General features: G+C 53.1%; 1 protein-coding gene across 1 annotated transcript in view; it reads right to left on the bottom strand.

Moving 5' to 3' along the window:
- RGS3 (regulator of G protein signaling 3) overlaps nt 1-21,385 on the bottom strand; it is a gene marked incomplete at its 5' end in the record, with an annotated part of 126,049 nt that overhangs the window by 57,971 nt on the left and 46,693 nt on the right. Inside the window, 9 exon segments of the mRNA XM_079706521.1 lie at nt 1,716-1,838; nt 7,648-7,691; nt 12,926-12,971; nt 12,973-13,000; nt 13,002-13,054; nt 13,057-13,095; nt 13,097-13,101; nt 13,849-13,960; nt 19,474-19,557. Of these exon segments, the coding sequence (XP_079562647.1) occupies nt 1,716-1,838; nt 7,648-7,691; nt 12,926-12,971; nt 12,973-13,000; nt 13,002-13,054; nt 13,057-13,095; nt 13,097-13,101; nt 13,849-13,960; nt 19,474-19,557 (534 nt within the window).

Raw genomic sequence — 21,385 nt, forward strand, 5'->3', positions numbered from 1 at the left:
CTGCCCATATATCTTGGCGTGGCCCGGAAGCCAGGCCCCAAACCCTCGGGCCCTTCCAGGGTCAGTCAGCCAAGCCCTCAGCCCTGCGGCGACCAGCGCCAGAAACCCAGCCTACCTTCAGTCACTCAAACTGTCCCCTCACCCCCCAACCGAAGGTGGAGAGACTCCCCAGGGCGTTGAGAAGGCCGTTGCCAACACTCTCCAGAGCCGGCAAACTCTGAAGCTGAGGCAGAAAGAACTTTTTCCCCAGATCAGGAGGAGCTAAGCCTAAAACACAAGAAAACTGAGGAACACAAGTGCAAGCGTGCCACATCCCAGCGGCCACCCCAATGAGGAGGAAGTGGCCTAGTCTCTGATTGTGACCGACCCAGGATGAAGGGGGCCAGGCAGCCTACAGCCTTGGCAAGTCTCTGTTGAGGAGTAGAAGCTGAGACTGGGAACCAGCCAGCGTAGCAAGAGCACCTACTGAATACGGCACTGTGCTATGAACTGTGTATGCACTGTCTCATTTAATTTGCACAACAACCCTTTGGAGGAGAAACTACTATCCCCAGATGGGGACACCAAGGCACAGAGTAGTACAGTGACTTGCCCAAGGTCACCCGCCAGCCAGCAGCAGAATGTGACTCGGAAGTCCACGCTGTGCCCGCTGTCCTCCCTCATCACAGTTACTCTTGCCCCTGGCAAGTGTAAAACAAGATAACTGTTGAGTCTGAGATCACATAATTCTCAGACACGCACTATTTGAGGAGCTGCCGTCCGCCGCCACCCCACCAGCAGGGGCTGCGCAGCAGCCTCCTCCCCACCTCCCGTCCTCAGCAGCCTGCCCCACTGCCCCGTTGGGCTACATATGCATGGCGCGCAGGGCGGCCCTCAACGCAGCAGGAAGAAGCACGAGGCCTGCGAGTTGACCAGCTGGCGCTCGCTTTCCTTTACCCTCTTCTCCCTGGTTCTGGCCAACCAACCACCACGGCTCCCTTTGCAGCAAATCAGACCAAATCCCAACACGGCCAACACATTCAGCAAGAGAAGGGACCTGAGAGGCTCACAAATGGGGGAATACAACCGTGCCTCGGCCTGGCATCCCTGGGACCAAGGGGAAGGCTGTAATCCAGCTCAGATCCCAACGCCCTCCACAGGCACGGGACCAGCCGAGGGGGTGCCTGCCCCAGATCAGCTTCAGCTGGGAGTCTCTAATCTTCCCTGATGTTCCAGCTGGCCGGCTCCCAGTCCCCAGAAAACTCCACTTGGCTCCACCCGGCCGTGGCCTGCATCGAACCAGCACAGCTTCTGCCGCAAACGTTCCCTCCCAACTATGTCTGCTTCGGGCTAGTGTTAAACACCAGTGTGCTCGCTGTCCCTGGGCACGACCTACACTCAATAGCAGAGGGGGACCGCATGCCAGGCAGCAGCCGGGAGGCCGGCCCGAGCTAGACCTTGCCGTCGGCAAACTAGAGAACAGAACTGAGAACTGATGGGTCGTGCTCCATTTGGCTCTGTCGCTCTACCTGAGCACCGTCAAACTCGCTCAGTAGATCCAGTGACACGCCAAGGGGGAGAGTCGTTCGAGCACAGGGCTCCTTGCCAAGAGCTTGCTGCCCAGATCCAAGTCCTAAGCCAGGGCTGGTCCCAAGCTCAATTCGGAGGCTCAAGGGTGCAGGCGGGCCGAGGGGGAGCCAGGCAGCCAGGGCTGTGGCCACCAGCGAGGCCCTTACCTTGCTCTCAGGGGACGGAGCCGCCAGCTGTTGCTGCTTCGCAATGTTCTCCGACAGGCACCAGCACACTCTCTTCTTCTGCTCGTGCGAGTGAGCTTCCAAAGTGAATAAGCACTCTGCCTTCTGATGTCAGGGGAAACAGAGAGAGGGGCAGTCAGCGCTGCTCCCTGGTTCAGGGGCTCCCAGGACCAAGCCCAAGCCCATCCCTGGGCTCCAGAGGGTGAGGCTGCAGCAGGGAGGGGAGTGACGGCTAAAAGCCACAAATGCACACTAATCCCCGGTGACATCGAGGCAGCCAGACGAGCAGGGAAGCTGGCTCAGGGGCCAGCTGGCGAGCCGTGTGCCCACGGGTTGGGGGAAGGGAGGGAGGCAGTGGTTCCCAACACAGTGGAGTTCTGTGGAGAGCCACCGACTGCGATGGTGAGGTCACCCCCGGGGACAGGCAGCACAAGGCAGCAGCTGGGGGAGCACGTGGGGAACCCAGAGGGCCAAGGCCTCCACCCCTCTTATGCTCTATGGAGCCAGGACCCCTCCCCGGGCTCAGAGAACCCCTCTCCTCCACCTCAGCACACTCATCTGATCACAAGGCCAAGGTTAGATGGGTGCCCAAACAGCGACTCGGTCCCTTTGGAAAGTCCTTGGAGAGCAGTTGTGTGGCCTTGTACAGCCCCACTGCTGCCTGACACGTGAGCTGGGTCTGACCAGTGACTGTTAGCTCAACTGAGTGCAAGTCTCTACCACTGCTGTCATTTAAATCTCACTTTGCTATTTAACCTTGTTAAATGCTGCAGTCTTGTCTCCCCAACTAGACTAGAAACTCCCTCTAGGAAGGCCTTTTTCAGCCGGGCCTAGCACAGTGCTTGGCAAGTGAAGGCCTCAGTAAACTCTGGCTCCCTGGAGGGACTTCCGGGATGAGGTCAAATCCAGGCCAGCTTACAGGCACTAGGGAGCGGCTGGGACCCAGGGAGTCGGCCCCGCCCCGAAGGAGTCAGAACATGCTGGGGGCGGGGAGGGGCGGGACAGCACGCCCAGTATTATCATCCTCTCAAGGACGCTCTGAGCAGGGGATGGCCAGCTCTTTCTGTCTCCACTGGAATTTGATTATAACCCCACAGGGCTGCGATTAGATGAACTCATCCAGGGAGCTAAGAGCGTGAGTTGGATGGATTGGAACAGAGAAAAAGACAGTGTTTCTACGCAGTCCTTCCTTGTTTTGCAGTTGGACAGGCCTGGTGTGAATCCCAGCTTTGCCACTTCCTAGCTGTCACCTCAGGAAAGTCTGTAAAATGGGAATGACAGTGATATCACCTACCTCTCAGAGCTATTGGGAGGGCAAGCAATAACCCAGGCCTCAATAAACAGCAGCTATTGTTGTTATTAGTATTTCATTTGTTTAAGAAATATTTATTGAGCACCTATTTTGTGTCAGGGACTGTAGTAGGCCCTGGGGGTGAAGAGGGAGATAAGAGAGACTGAGTTCTTGCCCTCGGGATGGGGGCAGAGACAATAAACCAATAAGCAATTAAACAATGTAATTACAAATTGTGGAAAGGCCAAAAGGGAGAGGTCCTATCTGAGCCTGACAGACGGAGAAGGCCTTTCTGAAGGGGCAGCACTCCGGCAAAGGCTGAACAAGAAAGAGCCAGCCAGGAAAGTGCCGGGAGAAACTGTTCCAGGCAGAAGGAACAGCAAATGCAAAGGCTCTGAGCTGGGGTGGTTATCAGCATCATCTAACAGCATTTGGGGACACAGTCTACCCTGCCATCAAACCCAACCCTCAGGGATGCTCCCCTTCAGGGAAGGGCCACCTCCCATGCTAAGTGTTCCCAGGGTGCCAGCCATTCCTCTCCAGCCCCAAAGTGCTCAGAAGCTGTTCTTCCTAAAAGCATCAGAGGAGAGAGGGAAGAAAGCCCCAACTCTTGGTTTCAGGGAACTGTGTGGATGTGGTGAGGCACTCCTCCCACTTAGTAACCGATTCCCCCCACTTCCCAGAGCCCCCAGCCCACTGCAGGGGTAGGACACACCCAGCAAAGACCCCAAGATGCTCCAGGGAGAAACCAGGTGGGGCAGGAGCTGACTAGAGGGCCCTCTGCTCTCTGTCTCATTGTGCTCCCCCTGCGAGGGGAGAGTTGGGGCAGGGACTGTGGTCCCTTCCCGCTTGGAAAGGCCATCACTCCACAAATCTGGTCCTGGCCCGAGCCTCCCAGGCCTGCCTCTACCTTTATCTCCCTGAGCCCCAACTTCCTCCTCTCTTTCTGTTCTGAAGCAGGATTCTGCCTTAATAATAATTCCCTTGATCTAAGTATCAATTTTAAAAAGCACCTTCCCATCCATGATCTCAAGAAGGCATCTGAGGCACCAAGGACCTAACCCTGGGCCTGGCTGGGGGGTGGGGCTGGCTGTTTTAGACGGACACACATTCTGGGGAGGGCCTTGCTCCCAAGGCTCCTCTCTAAGTGTTGCCTGGAGTTTTGGAGGCTGGCCTGGCCAAGAGAGGGAGCATGGAGACAGCTCCCTCCAGGGAGGCTGAATTCCCATCTGTCTAAATCTGTCTAAATCAGGGGCCCCCACTGTCTGCCTGGCGTCCCTGCATGTGAACCGTCTCTCTTGGTCCACTCTGTGATCCGACTCATCAGTTTCAACACTGACAGACACTGTGCCTTCAAATATCAGGCTCCAAGGTCAAGGTTGTAAGCTGCCCTGAAAGCATCCTCACGAAACTCACTCAGAGGCAGGGCTTCCTTGACTGCAGGGTGGTTAGCTAAGCACAGAGCCCACCAGATGCGACAGCATTGGGCCCAGACCTCTGCATTCAAACATGAACATCCCCAAATCCAACTAGAAACATGGCTCCCCTTGCCTTCTTTAAAACCCTCATCTTGCCTCAACCTCCTTGTTCCTGAATTAATATTATCCTTGTAAAAACTAAAACCTCTTCTACTACAATTTACGTTTGCTCACTTGCTGTGACAGATGTTCTCTCATTTTATTCAATTCTCCCAGTGACCCAATGACACAGGGAGGAAGGAAAAACACAGCTGTTACCGTTTTTCAGATGAGAAAACTAAGGCTCAGAGAGGAGACGTCAGCAGCCCCAGGAGGTCTCAGGAGAGGAGGGACTCAAAGTCTGTCTTCCGGGGCTTCCCTGGTGGCGCAGTGGTTGGGAGTCCGCCTGCCGATGCAGGGGATGCGGGTTCGTGCCCCGGTCCGGGAGGATCCCGCATGCCGCGGAGCGGCTGGGCCCGTGAGCCATGGCCGCTGGGCCTGCGCGTCCGGAGCCTGTGCTCCACAGCGGGAGAGGCCACAGCAGTGAGAGGCCCGCGTACCGCAAAAAAAAAAAAAGTCTGTCTTCCGCCTCCTCCAGAGCCTTCCATCTTGCCTCATTTGTTTAACAGTATATGTACATTACCAAAAAAAAAAGTGAGATATTCCTCTTAGCTTTTATTTTAAGGAATCAATAAATCATTGGTGATGTCTCTAATGGAGAGTAAATGAATATGAAAAGCTCTCCCCGTTAGGAAGCTGGCAGAAATAAGAGCTACCATGTATTGAGCACTCACCGTGTGGCAGGTTCTGCGCTAAGTGCCTTGGACACAGTATCTTACTGAATCTCATTTAATCATTACAACAACCTTACAAGGTAAGACTCATCAGCCTTGTTTCAGAGATGAGTATGTGACTTGCTCAAGATCACTCAGTTAAGAAATGGCAGGGCCAAGATTCCAATCTAGGTCTTCCTAACCCCAAAGAGCAGACTCTTAAACTAATGGAGCCAGGATCAAATTCCAAGTTAGCGGATGGTCCCTGACCTGTGTGGCCTTTGACCCGATGCCCCTGGTACAGCCAGTCGTGGGCTGCATCTGTCCCATGGATCTGTAGGGGCTGAGGGACACCCTGTCCAGGGAAATAGAGGCCCCAGGGCCAAGGACTGCTCAGAACAATCCCACCCACTTGATAACTAACCAGGACCTACTGCTGGGGAACAATCAGAGCTGCTGCCCCCCAGGCGGTTGGGGCTTTCTCAATGCAGAGTGGAAAACTGTCCCCCAATCCTGACTCTCTTGCCCTGCCTTGGTTCTTCTCTGGACACTACCTGCATGTTAGGCAATGAAGAGAAACCACTTGCTGGGAGTTCCAACTAAGATGTGAATCTGGGGTTCCCCATGGGTTCCAAAACTACTGTTGTCAAGCCTATTCCAGGCCACAGGGCAAGCAGGGATCTTGTCTTCCCTGTGATACAGACATGCCTCTCGTAAAGAGCAGCCCATTAAGAGAACAGAGGGGCTTCTAGCTGCCTGTGAGCTTCAAACACCCAGCCCCTTGGGGTCAGATCACCTGACACTTTACTGAAATAAAAGGTCCCAGATCAATATCCCTTCATCAATCTTTGGAGGGGTAGGAGGTCACAGCTCCCTGGAAACCAAGGAGCAGAAGTGTTTTTCTCTGGGAAAAATAACCCCAGCCTGGCAGGAAGCTGTCTTGGCATTAAAGAACCTGGAGCCTCATTTCAGGCCCCGCAGGAGAGAACTGGATTCCAGATGGGTGAGGCTGGGGAGGTAAATGCTCTGACTCTTCCCAGCCTGCCTCACAGCTTCTCCTAAGCTGCTCGCTCGGCTCCGGGGAAATGAACTCACGCCGGCCCTGAAGGGTCCCCACCAGCTACTTCCTGTGCCTGGTGGGGATATGCTGACACAGGGGAGGACATCAATGCCTTCTTGGACCTCGAGTGGCCATTCTAGGCTGCCAGGGTCCCCGGCTCAGCTCCGACAAGGTCCACTGTCCTTTGGACTCCCTGCTGTCCCCTGAAGCTAACTTCTCATCAACTGTCTTGTCCTCAGGGGTCTGTGTTCACCCAAGGGACTCGCCTGAAGCCCTGCACCTCCTATCTTAGCCAGGAACTGAAGGAATGATTTTCCAATCACAAACAACATGCAAATTCCTTCTCAAAATGGTGTACTCCTCTTGGCCAGCCAGTGCAGACCAGGCCTCACCCATAACGTGTGGCCAGTGTAGATTCTCCCACAGAATAGGCAGTTTCCCAGGACTGTTACTGAGTAAGACAAACGAGCAGAAGCAGAGGGAAGGAATGGGTCTAATAAATCCCTGCTTGGAACTGGTAGCAGACTCATATGAGCAGAGGTACAAGGCTGGGATTAGAAAATGTGCTGAAAATTGAAAAACTTCGTATGGCTCAGTGGCTCTCAACTTTTTCATCACCAAGGCCCTCTTTGATTAAACCCCTGGTAATGATATTTTATCTCCCAAACCATATCAAGCAATAAGCTGTTTGCCCCCATTTTGCTCAGCAAAGGCATACTGTCTAGCTGAGCTTCTAATCAGACTGAGATGACCAGTCTGAGGAATTGAGGAACATCAATCACACTGAGTGGGTATCACTCCAACCCAAAACACCGGCGCTAGATGGTTTCTTTCACCTGTATTATCTGGCCCGGGTAAAGGTACAGTTACCTTCAGGCCTTTTGATATATTGACAAGACCCTGCAGGAGGGGACATAGGTGGTACCTTCTAGAAAGAGAGGAGGCAAGAGGTGGGCATAAGAATCAGGGCACTCTCTAGAGGAAGGACTACCAAATGAATAGGGTGATGCCTGGCTCTCAGGCCACACCCTCACTGTGACCCGCTGCAGGGGCTGGAGACCAGGAAGTCCTAAGCAGGAGACCACAGTGTCTTTCTGTCCCCTCTTAGCACCTTCATGGCCACTGCTCTTCTACACAGAGGTAAGAGACACAGGGGCAGGGGTTGCTGTTCCCATTCCACAGAGCAGGACACTGCCACTCTGGACCTGCCCGGAACCACTGCAGGAGTTGGTGTGGAGGCAGCATCAGAACCTGCACTAGAACCTGGCCCAACATCTTCCTTCAAGCACCAGGACAGAGATCTCTCTCCTCAGATTCAGGGGGAAGGACTCACCTCTGCTAGATACAGCACACAGAATTTCAGGTCTTCTGAAGAACCTGTGAGGGAACAAAAAGTAAGACTTGCTTTAGAATTGGTTACAGAGTCTCAACTGTTTGCTTAAGCACAGCCAGCTGTCTCACCCAGAGGGCTGTGTGTGGTACTTCCTGTAAAAAGAGGAAGAAAGGGGAAGGGAAATCTCTGGAGGAAAGCCCACTTAATATCTAATTAGGTTGAGATACAGCTGTAAGGCCTTTGCCTCCAGGTCAGCCTGACCCAAGGAATACTGAGCTCTCACCCTGTGAGAGGTAGCCAGGAGCACCCTCTGGGCATCAAGCAGTGGGGTACAGGGAGCTGTCATCCATCCCAGGAGGCCTCTTCCTTTCCATGCCCCCTGCGATGAGGGACACGGAGGCAGCACACACTTGGGTTTTCTTTTAAACACTCCAACTGCCTTTTCCATTTTGAAATTCAACAAGGAGCCACCCAGGAATGCATGGGGTATGCAGGGCGATCCCCAATCACGGGCTGGGTGGAGTCCAGAGATGGTTTCCCAGCCCAGGCCCAACCCCTCAGTGTGTTTTCCTAGAGCCTTCTCACCCCTGGTCTAGAATCCCAAACTCAAACACTCACCAAACCCTCTCCACCTGGGAGGCAGCTGGGAGGGCCTGTCGGCCACTCCCCACTCCTCCAGCAGAGAAGCGGAGGCGGGATACCTACCCTAAGGTGGAAGATGATTTGGTCAGCCTGCTTCAGAAACACAAGAGCCAAGAGATGACCCACAGCTGTCAGGGAAGGCTTCCTGACAAAAGGGGGACCCTTCTGAGTTTGAACTCAAGATGGGAAGAGAGGGCACTCTGGGAGGTGGGAACAGCGCAGGCAAAGGCATGGAGATGGAGAAGCACAAGTTGTGCTCAAGGGATGGCAACTGTGAGGAAGCCCCGCCTCCTCCTCCAGGTGGCCTTCCCTGACCGCTGCAGGCTGCTCCTCGGAACCTGGCAGCACTCCCCATGGGCCACTCATCTGAGCACAGGCCAGGGCTGGTTAGGAACTTCCCGTATTTCAAGCATTCGACCTCACCAGGCAGGTCATCCTTTTTGAGGGAAGCAACCATACAGCACATATAACGGCAAACACTTAAACTGCCATAGGGCTTTAGAGTACCCAGTGCCAAATGTTTCATGTGCATAAACTCGACACTCACAACAACCCCTATGAGGCAGGGGTTATTATCATCCATGATTCATGTGAGAAAACGGAGGCACAGGGGGTGAGTAACATGCCTCAGGTAGAAGGGGGAAGAACCCAGATTTACACCCGGGAAGCCTGGTCCCAGAGCTCACGCTCCGAACCACTACACACCTGCCTCTCAAATGCCCACCACGTAGGCCCTACCCAGCCACCTGTCCCCTCAAGGAAACAGGACTAGTGCTGGGCTCAACGCAGAACCCTCAACATACACTTGAATCAAAGAAATTGTCAAAAAAACCCAAAATGTGTTGCAAAGTAAAGGTGGCAAGGGAAAAACAGAGACGGTGGGTCAAGCCTATTCCTAAGAAAAGTAGTGAGTGAGGTCCTCACATGGGTGGAGGCCAGGCCCCCTCGGAGCAAGCATATGGGCAGTTTCCTGAGCAAATCTATCCCTAAGGCCAGGGATGTCAGCCAGAGCCAGATGAAAATAGCTCATAAGTAAATGGGAGTTTGCTGTGGAATTAGAATAAATCCTTCTGCTTCTCCCCACCTAGAGATGGGTTGGGGGGGGCAGGGGGCAGCCCTGCCTAAGAAGTCCATCGTGTTTAAGAAACCTCTAATTTCAAAGCTTCTGCCAGTTCCTTGCATTGCTGAGGGTGGAGACAAGGGGAGGTGGTTTCTTTTGTTTAAGAAAACACACTGGGACGTTTCCTTGACTTTCCAGAAGCAGACTTTAGTGCCAAGGGAGAAACAAAAAGAAAATAACAGAATTTTGGGTTTTAGAAGCTGGCAGTGAGAGAAGAGAAGGTTCTAGAAGGGAGGGGAAAGCCAGGTAGATGGGAGCCTCAGGGAGACAGGAGGCCAAGGTTGGGGGATGCAGCCTAGGACATATTCCCAGTGGCGAGGGATCGCTGACGGATCGCCTTGAAACTTTTCCGTGCCGTGACACCCCACCATCGCACCCCTGCGTTACTGCACACCTTCACTGCAATCTGCTCCACGTCATGGCCTTGTGCTGGCAGCACTTTGGGAGAAGGACAGAATGGGGGCAGCGCTCAGCATGGCTCAGAGCCTCATAAAAGGACAGCAAGGCTCAGGAGCCAAGGGTGCCTGTAAGGAGCTGCAGCTGCAGAAAAGGAGGCTGCAGCGTGGCTGACCCAGGAGAGAAAACTCAGCTCCACCAGAAACCCTTCCAAAACACTGGACTGGGCTCCGGACTTTCCAGAGTGTGGAAATGGGGGCGGGTGTAAAGGAAAAGGGACAGTGAGGTGGCACACATTCGGGCTTTCCATCCAACACTCCAACCACTTTCACCATTTTGAAATTTAACAAGGAGCCATTTGGTTCCTGGGTGAACCCTCTTTCCCATCAAGGAATGTGGGCCATGGACCATGGGCTATGCAAGGGTGATCCCCAGTCATGGGCTGGGGGGAGCCCAGAGGTGGCTTCCCGGCCCAGGTCTGACCCCTCTGTCATTTTCCCAGAGCCCTCTCAAGCCTGGTCTGAGATCCCCAAATCAACCAGTTACCAAGTCCTTCCCACCTGTGAGACAGGCCAGGAGGGCTGTTGTCCCCATTTTCCAGATGCAGAAACTGAGGCCCAGGGAAGGAAAACAACTTGCAGAAGGCATGCAGTGGGCAAGTGACAGAGCTGAGACTTGAACCCAGGACCGCCTGCCTCCAAAGCCTGTGTTCTGACCACTATGTCACACTTCTGTCCCTCTCCCGGTTTTCTCATCTGTCATTTCACCTGGCCATGCGCTCCGGAGGTGGGAATGTATGTGCCTCTTCCTCTGCTCTCACCCTGGCGGCCAGCACTGAGGTGGGCTCTGAGGAGGTGCTCAGAAAATGTCAACCGACTAAATTTAACTCCAAGTGTTCCAGTAGCCAGGACCTAAGTAGCTGAGTTTCCAAGATGGGGTGGCCTGGGCTCCTCAGGGTGGATGGTGAACCCAAGAATCAGCTGGACATTTCCAGGCCATCCTGAGAGACCACAGCAGGTCAGGAAGACACACTGTGGGTGGGATACTGGCCACCCGGGAGGCAGAAACACAAAGAACAGCAAAGCCAGTGGGCGGCAGAGGCAGGAAGAGACCACAATGGGCCCCGGCGGACCGGAGATGTCCCAGTTGTTAGCGCCAGCTCTCCGCCTGTTCCCATTACACTGCCATTAAGCCCTGCTGAAGCTCGGGGGAAGCTGGGCAGGAGGAGGGCGGGCAAGGTTTAAGTGGCCACCAGCCGGGAGCCCTGAGGGAGGAGTGCACCCCAGCCCCCAAGCTGAGGCCACGCTTCCCATCTCCCTTGGGTCCTACACTCATTCACCCAACAAACAGTCACTGGGCACCCACGATGTTCTGTGCCCGTGCCCAGCCCTGGGAGTAGGCTTGGCCAGCAGAGCCAAGCACGCATCAGGCATGTCACACAAGGGAGTCCTTGGTCCCTGGGTGGGGCAGATCCTCCTCGGCCAGGGAACTGCCCTCGCCAGCCCCAGCCTGCAGGAAAGGCCGGGTGTGCTCCTTGCTCACCATCGTCTCGGCCCCAAAATGAACTTTCCGCACATGTTGATTTGAAAGACACAAGAAACCTTAGGAGTCATGAGCAATGTTAATCAAGACCATCCTGCCAAGAGAAGCTCCAGCTGAGGCCCCAAATGCATCTCTTAAAAGCCTCGCTCAGGCCCTTGCTGCTGCAGCAAGTCTCTGGGGGTACGGGGAGGCGGGCAGGAGTGCGGGCGCCAGGACTCAGGACACCGGGTCCTGTGGCTCCAACTCCGACAGCTGGAGAGGTGGTCACCGGACTTCTGCAAACCCTGGGACCCCCAAGGCTGTCTCAGGGAGCGGGGGCAGGGGAGGAGGCAAGGGCTCCCCACAAGTGCCTGAAAAGACATCCAAGCATTGAAATGTGCACCTTGAGTGCTCAGTGTCTCTGAGCCATTTCCTTCGCTCCCACTGGCTCCATGGAAAGCCACACTCGCTGTGTTTGCTGACTGACACTGCTGGAGAAAGGCAAGACAGTTCGCACCAGAACAACTGCCCGGCCAGCCAGGACAGGCACGCGCATGTGCGCGCGCGCACACACACACACACACACACACACACACACACACCCTCACGTGCCAACCCAATAGGCTCCAAGGGCTGTGGTTATCTCTCCTGAGCAGTGCTGGTCTTGGCCACTCACAGTCTCCAGCCCCAGGAGGCCATGCCCGCACAGGCTGGCGCTCACATGCGACCCGGCACGCGGGAGGTTTCTCTGCCACGCCCCAAGACCTCACACCACCCACCCTGACCAGCCGCCACCCAGTGGAGGATGGTGCTTACCCTGCCTCTCACTTCAAGCCTTAGGTTGGGGCCTCCAGGAGGGGAAGATCCAACCAATTCCCAGCAGACTCCCCCCACCCAGGCTAGGGGTGGGGACCAGACAAATGAGCACTGTCCAGCTTCTCAGAGCAACCTCGGGGTCCATGTGGGCACGTCAGGTCTGGGAGGGAACACACTGGACTGCCCAAGCCTGGTTTCACAGTCAGAAAAACCGCAGCCCAGAAAAGGGAGAAAGGAGCAGCTGAAGCCACACCACACGTCGGCAGCAAAGCCGGCCCAGGGCCTCACGCCCCCAGCTACTGCCCTCGGCCCTTTGGCTGCCCTGTTGCTCCCAACTCACACCCAATGCTCAGCCAGTTTGAAAGCCCTCTTGCCCCTCCCTCCTTTCAGCAGGAGGTTGAGCTGCCCAGGGTCCTGGGCTTGCAGGCCCCAGACTTGTGTGATGAGCCCGACTTGTGTGATGGTTCTTATAATCAATCAGCCTGTATTACTAAGCACAGCCCCCCACCAGCACCCCTCAAATCTGACTGGGTCCTAGATAGTGGGAGCTGGGGGGTGGGCAGGCATGTGAGTGCATGTGTGTGCAGAGGGGTGGGAGGGACGGGAGAATGGGTGTGTAGGGGAAGCTGGGCGTGAGGGACAGAGGGAGGGGCCGGGCAGCGGGGAAGCCAAGGGCAGAGTCACTGTAGCTCTTGCCCGCCCCACTCCCGCAGGTACTGGGGGGCTCCTTGGAATGCCAGGATCTCAGCTGAACTTGCTCAGAGGGCTGCTCCTCCCCATGACCTTGGTCAGGCCCAGCCCACCCTGCAGGAGAGGCTGGCCGCAAGCAAGGTGACTTGCTTTTTCCCCTCAGTGGCCGCCGTGAAGTGGGCAGGAGAAAGCCAGAGGCAGAGGAGGAGAAGTTGTAAGCGACTTCCTGTGGGGCTGCGAGAATGGAGGTTCTCACACGGCCTGGGTTTCTAAGGAGGAAGAACAGCGGGGGCACCGAGCACGCAGGCTGGGTTCGCAAACAGGCAGGAAGTTTTCCTGGAGCAAAACCCGTCAAAACAGAATTCTTTCACTGGGTAATATTTTCCTCCCTGCCCCTGTCACCCATGCTCAAACAGGTCTGGTGTTGTTTTCATAATCTGGGAGAGGAAATTGAGCCCCTTTCAGCAGAGACCTCAGGCGCCAAACCAAACCACTCGACAGATACTCCCGCTGGTTTCCCATTCCCGAGTGGAGGGGAAGGCACCATGGCAAGTGTGGGGTAGAGACTCGCTTCACCCTCCCACGTGCTCCTGTCCCGGATGTGTTGCCTGGGCACACAGTGTGGGCCAGCCATTTTGCATAAACGACCTAATTTAATCTTCACAAAAACCTTCTGAGATACTACTGGTGTCCTCACTTACACATGAGGAAACAGGCTCAGAGAGGTTGAGGAACTTGCCTGAGGTCACACAGGTAGTGAGGGGAGAGCCAAGATTTGAACACAGGTCTGTCTGAAGCCAGCGCTTTTCCCACTCCACTCCCAAGCCTCTCTGAAACCTCACTGGAACAGAAGCCTCCCGGCAAAGCTCAGGGTGTACGGGGGCCTGCCAGCCTAGACTGGAACGTCAATGTCTGAGAACCAGACCTAGGGGCACACATCCCATCCATGCTGCCCAGAGCAGGAGGACTCAGGGAGAGTGCAGAGGGAGTCCAGGGCACCTCGGGCATGCACCCACCTTCCTGCAGCTTCACGCTCTGGAGGTAGAGGGGGTTCCTCAGGACGTTGCAGCGGCCTGGCTCATCCTCCTTGGTGAAGAGCAGCAGGTCAGAGTAGGCAAACAGCGTCACCTGCACAGGGAGAGAGCAAACAGAGCTCGCTGTTCTGCTGTCCCAGAGGCCAGAAGCCACAGCCTCCCCTGGGAGTCCAGGGAACGAGTCTCCATCATCTCGGGCATAACCAGGAGCAGATGCTCAGCGTGGCCTAAGCCAAGGGCAGAGACCTGACCTGCAGTCAAGACTGCCCTTTTGGGGCTTCCCTGGTGGCGCAGTGGTTGAGAGTCCACCTGCCAATGCAGGGGACATGGGTTCGTGCCCCGGTCCGGGAGGATTCCGCATGCCGCGGAGCGGCTGGGCCCGTGAGCTGTGGCCGCTGGGCCTGCGCGTCTGGAGCCTGTGCTCAGCAACGGGAGAGGCCACAACAGTGAGAGGCCCACGTACCGCAAAAAAAAAAAAAAAAAAAAAAGACTGCCCTTTTGCCTACTCCTCACAGTAGGAAAAAATAACAGAACAAAAATCAGCCCTCATCCTCATCCTCCATGCCTCCTGACGGCCTCTGCCAGCCTCTCAACAGCCCGACACCCCACAGGCCCACCTCTCTGACCAAACGCCTCTGGAATCTCCAGCCCAGTGCCCTTGGCCTGGAGCCACCCTTGAGCTGCAGGATGTGCCACATTTGCTTGCATTCTCCTCTAAATGTCCGGCTGAAAGAGCACTGGGCTTGGTGTCAGAAGTCGAGGCACCTGTTCCACTAAGTAGCCGTGAAAACTTGGTTAAGTCTGCTGAATCCCCTCTGCCTCAGTTTTTTTCCATCTGTGCAAACAGGGGGGAACGTCCCTGCCCAGCTCGCTACAGGCTTCTTTCACAAGGTCTGTATAGACAGTGAATTTGAAGCATCATGCAATGTGAGTATTCTTACCAAATTCCTTGTAGATAATTTTAACTGCGTTCATGCACAATCAGTTCAAGAAAAAGCCAGTTACTTATGCTCCAACACAGACATGCACAGAACTTTTTATCTCTTTTATACACTAGCTGTTCCAAAAATAAAAGAGAAAGATATTCTTAGACATTATAGGTAAACCATCAGGCATGCTCAGCATATTTTTATGCTAAAAAAAATCCACTTGATCCTCTAATGCCAGTAAAGATTACACTGCTCTTTGTTTTGTAAATCCTGCGGTGGCCTTTAGTCAAAAGCAATAAAAACCCTATTTTAGATTCTCCGAAGAAAACAAAATATTATTAATTTTGTGGAATTCCCTTTGAGGTGTCAAAATCTGACATTTCATCTCATCTGGGGTAAGAAGAGTCCGCTGGAAGGTCGGCATGCACTACGAAGGGCTACAGTGAGTGTGTGCTGGATTGTTGACGAAGTTTAAAAAGCCAACATGTTGACATTTAGCTGTCAGACTGTTAAAGATGACCTAACAACTTCACCTCTATGACTCTAGCTTATAGAAATACTTACAAGGACATATAAATATGAACATGTAGGGATGTTCTCAGCATTACAAATTTTTGTAATTTTAAAAAAGAACATAAACACCCATTAAGAGAGGATGGATAAACTAAATTATGCTACCTTCATGTGGTAGAATTTTATGCAACTATTGAAAGAATAAAGTAGAGCTATGTGGGCAGAAATGGAAATCTGTCCATCATAAATCAAAATAGTGCAATGTCCAAAAAATACCTAGCATATAATCCAACTTCGTAAAACCAAACTGTAAATCTGTCTGTATTTATACATTTGTTAATGCCTAAAATACTCATCAGTCTTCACGGTGGTGAATGGGACTTGACTTTATACATTTCTGTTTAATTTGCATTAGTTTGCAGTGAGAATCTGTTACTTTTATAATTTGAAAACACATAAGTGTTTTTCAAAGGACTACGTGGCACACAGAGGTTTGAGGGAATCTGGGCCACAGAGACGATAGGGGGCATTCTTGAGCAGGAGGCATTCAGGGGCTCTGGCTTATCTAACGGGGACCAAACACAAGGGCTCCTGAACCCTGGGCTGGAAGGCATCCTGGCAGTGACTCTCTCCAAACCCCTTCCCATCACAGCCCTGACCCAACATAGACCACAGAAGCCTCCATTTATTGAGCACTTACTTTCTGCTCAGTGGATCCTCACTTGAACTAACATCATTGCCCTCATGTATAGGTGAAGACCCTACAGCACTGAGAGGTTAAGTGACCTCTCCAAGGCTACACAGCCAGAGACCATTGCCCAGGTCTGGATGACCGCAAAGCTCTCACAATATGGTGAGGTAGCAATGTGCCTACAGTTGTCCCGTCCCTGAATGTGAAAGAATCCAAACAGGGACCGAAAAAGAGGAACAAAGGAGACAGAAACATGAAGTTAAGGGAAGGGAAGAAAATGATCTCAGAGTTCAGAAGGAGTTTAGGGGATGGTTGTCTGAGAAGAAGACTTCAACGTCCAATGAGTGGAAAGGAGAAAGCTCTACACTAGGCGAGCACAAGACAAACCCTCAGGTTCCCCTGACCCACCCAGTGGAAACCTGGAAGTGGTCTCTGGACACACAGGGAAGCTGGCAGGGGAAGGGTCAGAGGAGATAGTCTGTCAGGAGCCTAAAAATTCAAAAAACAACCCAGGCCCAGAGAGGGCTGGATGGATGGCAAGTGGAGAAGAGGCACGAGCAAGGTGAGAAAAGACCCAGGTCGCTGCTCTAGCCCGGATTCCCAGAGCTGAGAATGTGGTCTAGACAGGAAGTGATTAAGGCCTGAACGAAGAATTTCCCCAAAAGCCGGGTCAGGGAAAGGACAGAACTGGCGCCCAGCGGGAGACAGGGCAGAGAGGCGAGGGTGCCAGAGGAGGGCAGGTGGGCCCCCCTCTCGTCTCACCAGCACCCTGCAGGCCTTGCTCCCCGCGGGAGCCACAGCAGCCCGCAGTGCAGTGACGCCCATCTCCACAGCCCAGTTACCTTCTGCTTCCCACAGCAGGCCCTGGGGGCCGCCAGCTGTCTTCCCCACACTTGTTCCAAGGACACATCTGTTTTCCCAAAGGCTCAAGAGTCGAGGAATCGCTTGGTTAGGAAATCCTTGCGACTTGAAGGATCACTAATCCCACGTGGTCCTAACCAAGCTTCCACGGAGGAATCTTGCCTGAGGGCAGGGTTTGCAGCAAAGGCCTTGGTGCCTGAGCAAACGGTAAACTTAATGAGTCAGTGTGTAAAGTGAGGGCATGTCTGTCTTGTGCCCCACAGGACTGCTGGAACCTCCAGCACAGGGCCTGGCTCCATCGTAGATGCTCAGTAACCATTCTTGGAATGTAGAAATGAGGGTGTACCAAAACGCTGATTTGATCTCAGGGCACGTTAATCAAGTTGGTGACTTCCGGGAGGGCGTGTGATGAGGGCAGTTCACGGTGTGGGATTGGATCAGCTCACGGAGCATGCCCAGAGAAGAGAAGGGACACCGAGCCAAGGGGGAACATTCCGTGAACAAAGATTTCTGTCAAGCACCAGGGAGAACTTTCTACAATTTAGGGCTCTCTGGTAATAGAACCACTGCCGGGAGGGCTCCCTCAGCAGACTCAAGAGGCTGGAGAACAATCAGCTGGAAAGTTACAGGGAAGCAATTAGAATGGACGGCTCCTGAGGGCCCAGCCACGATGCGATTCTCTGAACTTCTCCAAACCCCTCTTGAATTGGTTTATATTTTTGGCCTGAATAACGCGACAGGCTACTAAGAGCCACATATTTGCTTCATATCATATTTCAAGAAAAAGAAATGCATTATTTTTCCTTGTCTTCAAATCATTTCTTTCAACCGTCAAAAGGGGTCTCTTAGTTCTAGGGCTCCAAAGACCCACTAGGCAAAGAGCTTTTGGACAGATTTTAACTATCATCAGGCCCTGGCTTCAGCTTGTGTTTGTTACTTTGTTTTTAAACAAACACACCAGAGCCAGCATGGGATCCTGGAAAGAACTGCTGAGCCAGAGAGATCCCAAGTGCTAATCATGGCTCCATCTTTTAGGAGTCTTGAGACCCTCAGGTCCTAGTAAATCTCACTGGAGCCTCAGTTTCCTCATCTACTGAGTCGGGACAAACGCGTCTCTCCTCGGGAAGCTGCGAGAGTTAACTGGGATCAAGTATGGAAAACTTGCACAGTGAGGATAAATAAAAAGTGCTCAAGGTTTGCAGGCTTAATGGTGAGTGAGTAGCGGAAGAAAAGAGCACACTGAGACATATGAATGTATTCCACAGTGGCTGCCATTTCTAACTGCCTCCTTCTGAGTCTTGTGAGTTTATAGCTACACCTCAGTTTCTGACCTTTGGCTACCTGACTGAGCTCCACCACACACTTATTCACCAAGCATAGCTGCAAAGGACTTCTCGTTCCTAAAACCCAAATCCCCTGCAACAGATGAAGTTTTACTCCCACAGAGGCAATTCAGAAGTTATGCCAAGGTTCTTAAGAAAGTTCCCGAAGAGGAGGTCCAGAAATGTGGTAAGCAACGCCAGTGTGGTAGAAATAATCCTGCAGTCTCCCCAGGGAGCGCCCCTGAAAGACAACGCTCATTTGGAAAATATGAGTTCTGGTCTGCTTGTTTCACAAACAAAACAAAAGCAGCCTGCTTTAGTCATGACTACACAAAATGTCCCGGAATGCCGAGGCTGAAAGGGCCCTTAGAGATCAGCTGACCTCAGACCCTGCCCTTGCTGCCTCAAACACACACACACCCCCACTGTTCCGATGGGAAGACTGAGGAAGAAGGAAGAAGTCGTAAGTGAACCAGCCGCGGAGCAAGAGCTGGCTACATGCCTTCTGCCTCCAAGTTTCCTGATCTTTCCACCACCCCAAGCTGCCACTCAACTCAGCCAAGCCACGCTGCCAGCTCTGAATCAAGGCCTGATTGGAGGCAAGCCCCCTACCCTCTCTTCAAGGCTCCCAGGTAGCCCAGTCAGACCCCAGAGCTCCAACTTCTGTTCCCAAGTAGATTTAAACTCATGAGACTGAGCCGGAACCTGGCCAGCTCTGGGGATGGTGTGGGCGAGTGAAATCCCCCCAGTTAGGGATAAGCCAGGGCCAGCTCCCAGGAAAAGCAGCGTGACCTACACACCCAGGTCTCTGTTGGCAGAGCTAGAGCCCAAAGAGAGATCACAGACTTATCCCTCAGAAGAGGATTTTGGATTTGGGTTAATATACACCCAAAAGCCCAGGTAACGGGTGCTCTTCTAAAATTCTCTTTGGCTAACAGCTTTATCTTCTCACCCACAAAGTCATTCATCACAGCTGGGGTGAAATGCCATCTCTCCTGCTCCTTAGAGGAAGATGGGAGAAACAGTGGAACGTCATTAGGCGTTGGGAAAACTCTCTAACCATCAAAGATGCACTCTATCGCTTTGAGAGGTGGCGAGTTCCCTATCACTGGAAATATACCCAAAAAAAGCTGGGTAGCCATTCGGTAAAGAGGGCATGGAGGCCTTTTCTGGCCTTTTCTACCCCAATTGTACAATTCTGAGACCATCAGGAAGAGAGGAAAGTTAGGGGCCTGGAGGATGGCCAATGAAGCCCACCAGAAACCCCACCTGGGAAATGTGAGTGTCTTACCTCGGCAGCCTTGTTTCTCCCCTCATACAGCAGCAGCTCCTCCGACAACAGGAGGGTCCGGGCAGGGTTACAGAGATCTAAAGGCTGAAAACAAAGGACAGTTCAAAGAGGCCTGGTGGCGATGGTGGGGAGGGGAGGGGAGGGAGGGGAGGGGAGGGGAGGGGAGGGGAGGGGGAGGGGAGAGGGAGGGGGAGGGGAGGGGAGGGGAGGGGATGGGGAGAGGAGGGAGAGGAGGGAGAGGAGAGGAGGGAGGGGAGGGGGAGGCAGCCTGCCAAAGCCAGCCACAGAAAACCGCTAGCCCTGCACCAACACCCCAAGAGCCCACACGCCCCCTCATACACAGACAGAAACAGAAAGACAGAGACGCTCATCCTGGGCGGAACTGCTGCTGCTACCTTCCCCACCAGCCCTCACACACTAGCTGCAGGAAGTCCAACCACATGGTCGGCCTTTGCCATCCTCCCCGCCCCCGACCCTACCACCCGAGCCCGCCCCAGCTCCCCCACTGCACTGAGCTCCTGGGCGCTCCTGGCCCCCACATTCCCGCATCTGTCCTGTTCATGCTGTCAGGCCCAGGCTCTCAGGATGCCTCTGGCAGTATCCTGAGAGCCTCATGCCAGATTTGGTCACCTGAGTCCCTTCAAGGCCAGGCCAGTCCCTGCTCTACATTCATAACACACCTGAGTTCACTGAGTCCTTCTCAGCTGTCAGTGCCCAGGGACCAAGTCTCAGCCAAACCTCTCACCCCACCACATGACCCTGCCCCATACCCACGGTGGAGCCCTGGCCCCGTGCAGCCTGAAGAAACCTCCCTCAGCTCTGGACTACCCAGCAGGGCTTGTCCTTGTGAATGCACATTTATAACATGGCTTCAGGGCACCTGACACCAAGCAAGGTGCTGGAAGAAAGATAACAAAACAAATGTCAACTACTCACAACAACCAAGATGGATCTTACAAGTAACATGAGGCAAAAGAAGCAAGGCCCAAAAGAAGATATGAAATATGGTTTCCTTAAGCAATATTCAAAAAGAAGTCATTTAGGAAAGCACATATCGGTGGTAAAACTAAAGAAAAGCTAGGAAATGATTATCATAAAGTTATGCTAGTGGGTATGTCTCGGGCGGAGGGGGCATCGTAATCAGGAAGAGAGATACACAGCCTCTGGAGTGGTGACAATGGTCTAGTCCTTTCTCTTAGTCGATGTCCACTTTATAATTACCCGTTAAACTCTGCATTTAAGTGTTATGCCATTTTTGGTTTATATATTTTACAACTCAAAAGTTTTTTATAACTTTTAAAAACTAATTTTTTTTGTAAAAATTTAAAAATGAAAATGAAAAATAAGTCCCGTGGGTTCCAAGACCTTTGTGGTTACATCCCGAGAAAGAGAAGAGACCAAGAGAAAGGCAAAGGGCAGACCCTGCCCATGGAGTTGTCTGGGGAGAGGCGCATCACCTGCCAGAGTTGCGTTGTGAGTGTCCTATAAAAGTATGAGTTCTAAGATCCACTGGCCAGTGACAGGCCCGGAATGGAATGCCAGGGAGACCAGAGAAGGCAGGCATGGTCAGAAATGAAGCTCTTGGGGCCATGTCCCCTCCAGGTTGCTGTTGAGAGGATAAACTAAGAGTCTCTCTGGAAAGCAATTTGTCAAAATATGCATAAAGAGCCTTTAAGATGTTTACGACCCATAGCCCAGTCATTTTGCTTCTCGGAATCTCCCCCAAGGAAAATAATCTGAGAGGCAATTCACGCATGAGGATCTTCATCACAGAGTTATTTACAATAGCAAAAGAGTAGACATAACACAAGTGTCTGAACAGAATAGAGAACTGGTTAAATAAATATGGTACATCCATATAGTAGTGTCCAACCACTACAAGACACAGTCTCAAAGAAGATTTAATGATGTA

Source organism: Hyperoodon ampullatus, assembly GCF_949752795.1.
Source record: "Hyperoodon ampullatus genome assembly, chromosome: 6".
NCBI classification, from domain to species: Eukaryota; Metazoa; Chordata; class Mammalia; order Artiodactyla; family Ziphiidae; genus Hyperoodon; species Hyperoodon ampullatus.